The 12,530-nt window shown below is 36.2% G+C and overlaps 1 protein-coding gene across 3 annotated transcripts in view; it reads left to right on the forward strand.

The window, feature by feature from the left end:
• The first annotated feature begins 5,410 nt into the window (after window positions 1-5,410).
• LOC138315770 (A disintegrin and metalloproteinase with thrombospondin motifs 18-like) overlaps window positions 5,411-12,530 on the forward strand; it is an 82,114-nt gene continuing 74,994 nt past the window's right edge. For 2 of the 3 annotated variants that reach the window (XR_011207523.1, XM_069257021.1), the window contains exon 1: window positions 5,411-6,373. Coding sequence is in view for 1 of the 3 variants with exons in the window: in XM_069257021.1 (XP_069113122.1) it covers window positions 6,323-6,373 (51 nt within the window). In the remaining 2 variants the exon portion in view is untranslated. Of the gene's footprint in view, window positions 6,374-9,139; window positions 9,258-12,530 lie in introns of those variants that run through there. The other variant, XM_069257022.1, reaches the window with a different exon arrangement.

Genomic DNA, 12,530 nt, shown 5'->3' on the forward strand with positions numbered 1-12,530 from the left:
GTTGTTAGCCATTGTTCTTCCAGTTGTAAGCCATTGTTCTGTTGTTGTAAGTCATTTTTCTGTTCTTGTAAGTCATTGTTATGCTGTTGTTAGCCATTGTTATGTTATTGTAAGCTATTTTTATGTTTTTCTAAGCCGTTGTTATGTTATTGTAAGTCGTTGTTATGCTGTTGTAAGCCGTTGTTATGTTGTTGTAAGGCATTGTTCTTGCAGTTGTAAGCCATTGTTCTGTTGGTGTAAGCCATTGTTCTGTTGGTGTAAGTCATTGTTCTGTTGTTGTAAGTCATTGTTCTGTGGTACACCATCGTTCTGTTGTTGTAAGTCATTGTTCTGTTGTTGTTAGCCATTGTTATGTTATTGTAAGCTATTTTTATGTTTTTCTAAGCCGTTGTTATGTTATTGTAAGCCGTTGTTATGCTGTTGTAAGCCGTTGTTATGTTGTTGTAAGGCATTGTTCTTGCAGTTGTAAGCCATTGTTCTGTTGGTGTAAGTCATTGTTCTGTTGTTGTAAGTCATTGTTCTGTGGTACACCATCATTCTGTTGTTGTAAGTCATTGTTCTGTTGTTGTAAGTCATTATTCTGTTGGTGTAAGCCATTGTTCTGTTGTTGTAAGCCATTGTTCTGTTGTTGTAAGCCATTGTTCTATTGGTGTAAGCCATTGTTCTGTTGTTGTAAGTCATTGTTATGTTGGTGTAAGTCATTATTCTGTTGGTGTAAGCCATTGTTCTGTTGGTGTAAGTCATTGTTCTGTGGTACACCATCGTTCTGTTGTTGTAAGTCATTGTTCTGTTGTTGTAAGTCATTGTTCTGTTGGTGTAAGTCATTGTTCTGTTGTTGTAAGTCATTGTTATGTTGTTGTAAGTCATTGTTCTGTTGGTGTAAGTCATTGTTCTGTTGTTGTAAGTCATTGTTCTGTTGGTGTAAGTCATTGTTCTGTTGTTGTAAGTCATTGTTCTGTTGTTGTAAGCATTGTTATGTTGCTGTAGTAAGTCATTGTTGTATGTTTTGTAAGTCATTGTTTTGTTCTTGTTATCATTGTTTATTGTAAGCCATTATTCTGTTATTGTAAGTCATTGTTTTGTTATTGTAAGTCATTGTTCTGTTGTTGTAAGCCATTGTTCTGTTCTTGTAAGTCATTGTTCTTGTTGTTGTAAGCCATTGTTCTGTTGTTGTAAGTCATTGTTCTTGCAGTTGTAAGCCGTTGTTCTGTTGTTGTAAGTCATTATTCTGTTGTTTTAAGTCATTGTTATGCTGTTGTAAGCCGTTGTTATGTTGTTGTAAGTCATTGTTCTGTTGTTGTAAGCCATCATTATGCTGTTGTAAGCCGTTGTTCTGTTGTTGTAAGTCATTGTTATTTTGTTGTAAGCTATTGTTATGTTGTTGTTAGCTATTGTTATGTTGTTGTTAGCCATTGTTCTGTTGTTGTGTGTCATCTGTCCGAAGGACAACTGAGTTTATGCATTGATGTGGGATCTGTCGGCTGTTCAGTTTCAGCTATGTCCTTGAAAAAACCTCTCCAAAAGTAGGAAACCTAGATTCCCTAAATTTGGGTTATAGCATGCTGGGATGAAGGACTGCCTAGTTTATTCAAATGAATGAGCTTGACCTTTACTTCAGGTCATAGGACTCAACTAGGCTAAAATCTAAACAACCTATTGTTATTAACCAAGATGCCAAGAGATTTGATATTAGGCCTGTGACATGCTGGGATGAAGGGCTACCAAGTTTATTTAAATGAATAACCTTGACCTTCACTTAAGGTCATAGAACCCCACAAGGCTATAATCTAACAACTTCTTGTAATTAACGAAGAGAACAAGAGACCTGATATTAGGCTTATAGCATGCTGGATGAAGGGCTAACAAGTTTATTCAAATAACCTTCATTTAAGGTTATTTAAAATAAAAGGAGTCAAATAAGCTAAACAATTTAAACAACTTCTTGTTACTAACAAAGAGACCTAGAGATCTGATATTGGGCCTGTGATATGCTGGGATGTAGGGTTAGGATGTTTTGTTAAAATAAATGACCTTGACCTTCATTCAAGGTCATTTATTTTTAGATAGTTCAAAATCTTAAAATAACTTCTTGTCAAGAACCAAGATACACCCGATAGTATCATACATAGAAATTTTTATTGACATTTTTATGTCTTTCAAAGTATGCACCATCATTACGAGATAGCAAGTGAGTGATCTGGGGCCCAATTGGACCGTTGCTTGTTGTTGTAAGCCATTGTTCTCTTATTGTAAGCCTTTGTTCTGTTGTTGAAATAATTATTCTGTTATTGTCTGCAATGATTCTGTTTTGAATGTCATTATTCTGTTGTGTGCTATTGTTTATTTATGTTTGCCATGTTGCTGTTATTTTGTCCCATGGTTCTTTTATGTTGCATTGCACAAATGATTTTTCCAATTTGTGAGATTTGAGGAGCAGAGCATGCTACAGTTTAATTTTGACAGATTCCAAAGAGGGAAAAAATATTTACAACATAGTTATATTATCATACAGTATTATTGGGTATTTCCATATACAACATGAGCAATACATGCACTTTGTGCCTCTTGTAATTGTCTAGCAGTAGGGTCCAGTCTTCCACAACCTTTGTCTTCAAAGAAGAAGTGTACTGGGAACATTCCATGATGTTGATTCATAGCCCCTTTGTAGCTAGGGGTGTCCAGTTTTGTGTCATAGTATATCCAGGAATCCCTACATTATATGTGAAAGTTTTTAGGGACATAGGGACACACTTTTCACTATTCCAATTACTCCTATCAAAAAATGTTTTTTTTATTTGTGGCTATAACATCATACTTACAATACTTAGACTGTAAGGTCAAATTCACCCCACTTTTATTTTCTGTGGGAAGTATTTAGATATCAAATTTTCAGTTGTTAACATTTCTTTGGAGACAAAGTCAAATAGATATATTTAAGAGATTTCTTCATTAGTGAGGCCTATGTTGTACAGTATAAAATGTAGTCTGCTCCCACAGATAGACACACACAGGGGCCACCAGGCTGATACTCACTGAGAGGAACTGTACCAAAGGTACAGGGCGAGCACCACATCTCACGGTTATTGTTACTCATATAGTTTTTATTAGGTCAACTGACCATAGGTCATGGTGACCTATTGCGATAGTCTTTTGTCCCTGGTTGTCCTTCGTGCTTCATCAATCGTCTGTTGTGTGATTTCCAATAACATTTCTTTGTGAACACGATAACTTGAATAAATATAAATGAAACTTTGTATGTAGACTCACATTGCAAAGCTCTCAGACGAGGTAAAAAATTAGCGTGATTTGATGGTAATTTACGGAGTTATTGCCCTTTGCTCTAAGAATTATTATTGGACATTGTGAACACAATAACTTAGTAAATATGAACCGATTAAGCTTAATAAAACTTTTTATGTAGACCTACATTGGAAATATCTCGGACAAGTTCAAAAATCAGCTTGATTCGATTGCCACTTACAGAGTAATTGCTCCTTGCAATAATAACAATTGAACCTTTAGAACACGATAACTTAAAAAATATGAACCGAGCTTAATGAAACTTTGTATGTAGACTAACATTGGAAAGATCACGGACGAGTTTAAAAATCAGCATCATTCGACCCTTAACTTAATTAAAGAGTTATTGCCCTTTGGGATAATAACTATTGAACCTTATTAACATGATAATGTGACTTAATATGCACACTTTGTATGTAGACCTATTAAATCTATGTTCCTATTACATAAACAAAAGACCTCAGTTGGCTAGTAAATGACATAACTAATTTTGTTCAAATATCAGGTGACCATTAAGGCCCATGGGCCTCTTGATTTATACTTGAGCCAGTTAGGGGTGGCCTAGGTCATTAATCTATTGCCTAGTCGATTGAGTAGTCCAACCATCCAAAACTTCTGACCTTGCTCCTTTAGTGAAACCCCTGTGTTTCTTGTCTGATATTTTTTGTTAGTTGATTTAACTTATTTTGTAGCCATTGTGAAATAGGAAAGTATGTTGTGTATATTCTTGGTAAATATAAACCCCCACCCACCCCACACCCCACACACCCACCACATGCAATGAAGTTAAGGGGTGGGGTATACTGGAATCAGGTTGTCCGTCTGTTTGTCCATTTGTCTGTCTGTCTGTAGACACAACTTTGTCTGGATATCTCCTAAACTACTTGGCAGATTTTGATAAAATTTGGTGCTCAGAACTCTGAAATAAAGGGGAGTTGGGTAAAAGAGTTCTGCAATGTCTATTAATGGAGTTATTACTAAATTTGTGTACCGGGGTGGGCCGGAGGGGCTGTATTAATTGTGCACTCTGGCGTCAGTTCTAGTTGAAATAAACTTGTGTATAGATATTAGAGCTGTTATCATATATCGGCATCGCGATATATCACGATTGTAGAGAAGAGACGACGATATCGTTGAAAAAACTTATATCTACGATATCGTCGTCAGACGTAACCCATCATGTGTTAGTTGGAAAGGAAACAAAAACATTGCACTGTCGGACACGGACAGAATCTGATTGACTTGTAAACAAACATCTAATTAAAAGTATAACAAATAAATGTTTGTTTTGATGAATGTTTCACTTTATTTATTTACAAATTACACTCTATATTGTACTTTCATGATTGGTCCCCCAAACATGACTTATATTTCCATAAATTCCTTTTATATTTTACTTGGCAAAAATCGTGATATTATCGTGACGATATCGTCAAATTTTGACGATATCACGATGCACATTTTCTCTACGATAACAGCTCTAATAGATATAAACTTAAAGTGGAGAAAAATGTCTTCGCTAGACTGGTTGGTAGTGACTATTTTCACTCTAACATATGATTATCTCCCTTCTCCCCCATGCCTTTTCAAAAGAGTTTAGGACATTGCCATAACCATACAGAATGTTAAGCTGCAAGAGAAAACACTCACCCAATATACATGTACTTGTTCAGCATTTCTGAGGTTAATATATAAGCCTTGTGAGTGATGCAAGCCCACTGTGCCTTTTGATTAAAATTGAATTCTATTTTAGAGCACCATTTCATAATTAAAATTGAGATAGTATCTAAAAGTTAAGTTCATAAAAATAAGTGTGTCCTACTCGTGAAAAAACTCTTCCTGCATTTTAAACCACCTCAGTGATCTGATCTATTTATCTTCTTAAAGGGAGATACAGGTTTTCTTTGCCACCTGTTGTGGGCTGCAGATCTGCTCCCTTGAATAACATCTCTGCCCCTTTATGAGTCCAGCTGAAATAGATCAGTCTTGCTTTAAGAACATCACAGAATGAATCTGATTGGTCAATTTTTTTACTATCGCTGTGTGTAATAAGTCGGAAAGCTTGGGAGTTGAAATAGAGTTGAGTGAATAGTGTACTAGTTTTCATATGTATGAATGGGCTTACTACGACAGTAGTAGACAGGTGTGTGGAATAGTGATATGTACAATATCATGATTAATAATGAATGGATACCTGGAAAAAATGGATTTCAAATTGTGCAATGTACTAATTAAATATTATCATTTTTAATTTCAAGAAGAAAACAATCAAAATTTTGCGGACTTTTAATGACTTTGTGGACTACCAACCTGAGATTTTGAGTAACAATCCATCCTGACAGTGTTTGAATAGTTTGTGCAAAAGTGACAATATTTTATTGAAGCATTTCTATGAGCTTAAAGCAATTTTAGTTTCAGATTTTTATATTCTGGATGAAGCTCCACTTTTTAACATTTATTAATTGTGACATACTTTAAAGTTTTGATACCTTTATTTTTTTCACTTTTCTGATCATTTTTATATGTTTTTTTTTTCTTTTTAAGTTATTTTTTACTACAGAGCACATGCTTTGAGCATTTAAATAGTTTTGATGGCCATAAATACTGTCACACGTACAAGCTGATAGTATTAAATTTTGCAAGGCAGAGATGATTTATTTATCAAAACTTTGGAAAAAAACATATTAGATTGGCAGGCTGCAGCATTAAACATGTGGATTCATATTTGTGAGTGACAATTGTGTGGCATAAGAATAATAACTGATCGCCTCGGAGACCTGCACTAGAGAATCATACCTGATGCTGATTTAGGTCCAGATAAGTTTGGCTCGACTGGTTCGGAAGGATTTTTCATGGTTATGTATACAGAGGAAGCTATAACTTTGTCCTGAATTTTCACAGCTGTGTTATAATTATGTCACCCGTGGTGAATGTCGTTTCCTCATTCCTTGTGACCAGACTTTGTTGGATCGTGTGATTGTGACCTATTTTTCCTCCCCCTCGTTTTTACCTGTGAAACTTTATGGTAATTATGTGTGGACTAGGTGAAGCGGTGGCTGTATTCCTATGCATGGTAAGTACAATATACCTGTGTACATGTGTAACACATGTAGAAAGCTTGCACTAAAACAGTTCACTGAGTAGCTTACATATGTAGCTCTTGAGATGGCTCAGCAATTTTCATCTTTATGCTGAAAGGTGTATAATTTCATATTCATTACCGTAAATGTTATACAATTATATACTTCAAAATCAAGTAGTGCAAAATCACCTTGACCTAGGCTAGGGTGATCAGGATAGATCTTAATTACATGGTCAAAGTGAAAGGTCAATACAGTCAAGGGGTCAACACGAAAATTGTCCAATTTATCACCCTATCATATGGGTAGGACAAGTTTTGGATTTGAGAGATTTAAATTAATGAAGGGTAAGTAAGCCCAGAAATGTCCATGCACACAGGTAAAAGTAAGCTGGACTATACCCTAAATCCTGATTTGATTGAGACCTGATTACCACAGGTAACTTATCCTGATTGGAGCTCTCTTATGTAAAGAGTCTGAAAAGTATCCTAAAAGTAATTCTGTGGCTGTTAATTCCTTGGATGTTATGGTTATGATGAAGCAACTGGGATGTCCTAATTAGAAAGGGGGTGTGAAGGAAGGCAAAGAGAGGTAGGGGGTTAGTTACATGTATAAAGGAAGGGGTGGGATACATGTATATAGGAAGGGGGTAGGATACTTGTATAGGAAGGGGTGGGATACATGTATATAGGAAGGGGGTAGGATACTTGTATAGGAAGGGGTGGGATACATGTATATAGGAAGGGGGTAGGATACATGTATAGGAAGGGGTGGGATACATGTATATAGGAAGGGGGTAGGATACTTGTATAGGAAGGGGTGGGATACATGTATATAGGAAGGGGGTAGGATACTTGTATAGGAAGGGGTGGGATACATGTATATAGGAAGGGCGGTAGGATACATGTATAGGAAGGGGTGGGATACATGTATATAGAAGCTGTACGGGGTGGGGGCATGAGGTAGGCAAGGCACTTGGTTGACACAATGTGTTCTTGATAGCATGGTGATGGAAAATAGGTAACATATTGTAAGAGATGTATCATAGGTATGATACAGAAAGTTAGATCTCTGGGGATGACGTCCATATGATAAGTTATAAGGGTGGGCCATTGGGTTAGTTAAGATGGATGATATGACTTTGAGGGGTATACAATTAATATTGATTGGGGATGACCTTAATACCATCCTATTTGTTAGGGGTAAGTTTGATGATTATTGGGGGCAACTTTAATGATTTGTTGGGGGTATAATTACTGTTCACCTGGGGATGGTGATATTTTGGGGTGGGGTTCGACACTCCCGTGAGGGTAGTAATCCTACTTACTGCATAAATACCGTATAGTGGTATGTTTTATACATATTAAAATACTTGTTTTAAGGGTAGGGATGGGATTATTTGGGGGATTGGAGAAAAACCGATTTTGTGTTAGACATATCATAGTATTTATGTAGGGATACATGTAGCTGTCCGTCTGCAATGTTACGTACATATGGTGGGGATTATTACTGCAGACAGTTGTTTCATGTTTGTAAGGATTACAGAGAAATCTTGTCTGCTGTCTAGTCTCTGGAATGGTCTAGTGTACATTCTGATCAGGGATATATGTAGTTAGGCAGCAAAGTGCACTCTCTGCTATCCAGGGTATAAGTATGTATTGATAGACACCTAGAGACATGTAGGTCAGAACTAATTTAAATGCACGTTTACACTTAAGCTCTTATTCGTTTGTCAAATGCTGAGTGTGTGAATCAGATTTTTTTGAAAAGATGAAAGTTTTGTCAAAATCTTTGAAATTTAAACTGATAGAGGCATGACCTTGATTTTACGTTGACTTTACCACATTCTGTATTTGAATGAGTATGAATAGTTTCCTACAAGGATGTTAAGAAGTTAAGGAGATTGGACAGGTTTATTAGTATAGAACTCTCCAGTTAAAGGAGTCAATTTACTTTCAATAAGGTAACATACACCCTTAATTAAGTGGGTAAAGATGTATACAGGTGCTGAGAGTATGCGTTATAGACATGTGTTAGTTATAACCATGGCGACTCTACGGAGACTTAATAAGATACTTTAGAGTTTGGTAATAATTAAGATCTTGTCTTATGACCAGTGTACCTTGATGTTAATTCTGTAACTGTGGACAGGGTGAGAGAAACAGACATTTACTATCATTTTGACAATAGGGAGTTATGACTCTGGAAGGTCATGCATGCCAAGGTGACCCCAAGGTCATGACCCAATGATGTCATGTTGTTCTATCAACACCTCTGACTGCTTGGCTGAGGCCTGAATGTATAATATAGGTACATACAGCAAGATCATCATCACCTGGGGGGAAATAGAATAAAATGCTGATTTCTAAAAAGAAAGAAAAAATGTTTTGAAATCTATAGTTCATTATCAGTCAATATCTAAGTACGTTTGTTAGCACAGTTCAATATTACTGCAAAATTTCTAATAGGTTTGAGATAATAACTATCTTGTTCTGTACGACTTTGTCCAGTTGTATTCTACACTAGATACTTCTAATTTAATTTACTCCTGAATATTTGCATCAAGATTTTTGTGTTTGGTTATAAGGTAAACATCACTCGCTGATTTTGGAGTTTCTGTTTGAAAATTATACTTATAGCTTTGTATTACAAACAAACAAAATACTTGTTTACCAAGATGTGTTTTATAAACAGAGCAACTGTTTATTGTTTGTATTGAAATAAATACACAGATCGTTTTACACATATGACAGACCGATATTGTGATGACATTCTACCATGAAGTTCTCCTGCAAACATATATTCCCTAGGTATAGGTGCTGACGTTTTCATCACCAGAACTACTTACTAGGTATACGGTTTTATTGCCAACATTACGTAAGTACAGACCCTTGTTTAAATAATTGTTTACTTAATTACCAACAAGTGTTTCCAGTATCATCTAGCAATGCACATGTTTCCTGTGATATTTTAGATTTCAAAATTTTGATATCATTTGTAAATTCATTGAAACAGCATGTCAGGTAGCTAGCTAGATTTCCCATCATTTCATGGCCCTAATTGAGGAATGCATACTAAGCACTTGCATTAAAAGATTTTTTTCTGTCTGTGTAGCAGCAGACATAAAGAGCGCAGTATTTACATGCATCTTACACTTTACTGGTGTGCCACCTTATAATCGTTAGACCTTGAATAAGTGTCAATAGTTCTGTACCCTGTGACCTGTGTGTGCTACGATGACTGGATGGTGTCTGTTTCTATGGCAAAATGGGGAGGCAAATTTCCAAAAATCTGTTGAAACCTGTCCATAATGAGCGCTTATTAGTCCAACTTTGATGGCCTTCATCTATACTTACTGTTTAGTCTATAGTGACCATCCTCTATAGTAAAACTATAAACTGGTAAAGCATGACTTTGAGGATCACTCTGTATAAAGTGACCACTCTATATATTATGAACCCTGTCTATAGTGACCACCCTATATCGTATGAAACCTATATAGTATGAACCTTGTCTATAGTGACCACCTTATATAGTATGAACCCTGTATGTACTGACCACTCTATATAGGATTAACCCTGTATATAGTGACCACCCTATGTAGTAGAAAACTGTCTATAGTGACCACCCTATATCGTATGAAACCAATATAGTATGAACCATGTCTATAGTGACCACCTTATATAGTATGAACCTTGTATGTACTGACCACCCTATATAGGATTAACCCTGTATATAGTGACCACCCTATGTAGTAGGAACACTGTCTATAGTGACCACCCTATATTGTATGAAACCAATATAGTAGGAACCCTGTATATAGTGACCATCCTATAAAGGATAATTCCTGTCTATAATGACCATCCTATATAGTATGATTCCTGTCTATAGTGACCATCCTATATAGTTTGGTTTGTTTTAGTTTTACGTCCTATTAACAGCCAGGGTCATGTAAGGACGTGCCAGGTTTGTTGGTGGAGGAAAGCCGGAGTACCCGGAGAAAAACCACTGGCCAGCGGTCAGTACCTGGCAACTGCCCCACATGGGATTCGAACCCGCATCCCAGAGGTGGAGGGCTTGTGGTAATATGTCGGGACATCTTAACCACTCGGCCACCGCGGCCCCTCCCTATATAGTGTAAACCTGTTACTATATACAGGGTTTACCCTATATAGTATAAACCCTGTATATAGTAACCACCCTATGTAGTATAAATCCTGTATATAGTAACCACCCTATGTAGTATAAACCTGTATATAGTGACCATCCTATGTAGTATAAACCCTGTATATAGTGACCACCCTATATAGTATAAACCCTGTATATAGTAACCACCCTATGTAGTATAAACCCTGTATATAGTAACCACCCTGTGTGTTTAATAGATGCTGCAGATTTTGCCTGGTCAGACCACCTTGTTTTTAAAGTCTTGTAATAATAGAGTAAGCCTGTGGGATATAGAAACTGGTGTCTTAACACCATATAATGTGCTGGTAGATCAAAGAGGGATGTTATCCTGGTAGATTGTTAATGTGTAACAATGACATGTTTCCCCTCCATCACTAACCCATAGCTGTGCCTGGTATAGTGTTGGGTGGGACATCAGACCGGTGGAAATCGGAACACTTCAATGACGTACCAGGCAGGTTAATTATATCATATTGCCAAAATTTGCATGTTAACGACTTCATTTCCTTTACATCTACGTGTTTATCTTTTTTTGATTTGTAAATTTTTGGTTTTCGGAGATGAATGAGAGAAATATATAATACTGGATACACCTCAGTCTTCTTTCCTTTTGTGAATTTTTTTCTTGGAGACAAATTTTTCATTTGATTGTATGTGTCGGTGGTAAAGGTTGAGGATGGGAGACAGGTATGCTTTACAGGTAATATTTACAGGTAAAAGTACAGGTAGGAGTGCGAGGGGAGAGAGACTAGCAGTAGGTAAAGTGATACATCTGTCGGTCTCTCTGTATCCTCTACTTTGAACTTGAGAAGACACAAGGATATTCGATAACTGCATTAGGTTTTAAGGAGACTTGATTCACTATTTATAAAATCTGCACTAACAGGGGACCAGGAACTCTATCCTCTACTGCTTTAGGGACTTAGTTTTAAAATGTGAGGAGAACAACAGCATGGGGAAATCGAGTATTGGTCCACATAATGTGCTATCAAACAATTTGACACACCTGTTTTTTTAATGAATGTGATAAATGTTTTCATTTGCCAGATTATTTATCTTGTATACTGGGGGATCCATTTATTAAGGGGAGACAACTGCCTGATGTTTCCATTTGACAATAAGATCATATTCCTCCCAAAGCCGGTGTGATAAATAGATCTGAAGATTAAGGGGGATATTAATGATTTATTTACCCCTGGCTCTAGATATGTGGACCCTATTAAAGGTCATATGATATTAGTGTTTCCTGTTTATATATTTTTCAGGGCAATAGCCTACTACCTCATTAGCATACAACCTATATACTTAGGTTTTCTCAGTTTAAATCTACACACCGCAGGTCAGTCAGTTTAAATCTACACACCGCAGGTTAATGAACTGATAGCTTTAGTAACTGATGACGTTGGCAGTCCATAAGAAGAATTGATAAATGGATTGTATTGAAAGTCACACAAAGAAATCTGAAATAAAAAAATAGATGACACCTTGAAAAATAGTAAAATACATTAAAGTTGATAGACATGAGGTATTCAGCAAGAAGACATCTAGCATTAAAGCTTTGGTATCTCTTGAGTTTATTGTAAAGGTGATCGGAATTGCTTGTGTCCAATTTAGCATGCTTAAGCAAAAGGTTTTATCACTTAATCACTTAATTGATAAAATTGGCATTTGTCATGCTGCAGACTTGAATATTAAAAAAGTTGGGTTTACAGTGCTTTTGTCTCAGTATATTATCGATATCACGCCTTATCCTTGTCTTATTGAGATGATTCATACGGTCATAATTACATGTCATTGCTGAACTCACCTTTTGATTCTAGGTTTAGACTGTAAAATTATGTAAAAAGTAGAGAAAATGAGGTCATCCAATTATTTAAAATATGGGATAATTTACCTAGGGTCCATCCTTATGTCACACTTTCTGGATCATCTAATGCTTTAAGAAATGGACATTTTGTATCC

The sequence above is a fragment of the Argopecten irradians genome, chromosome 2, assembly GCF_041381155.1.
Source record: "Argopecten irradians isolate NY chromosome 2, Ai_NY, whole genome shotgun sequence".
Taxonomy (NCBI): domain Eukaryota; kingdom Metazoa; phylum Mollusca; class Bivalvia; order Pectinida; family Pectinidae; genus Argopecten; species Argopecten irradians.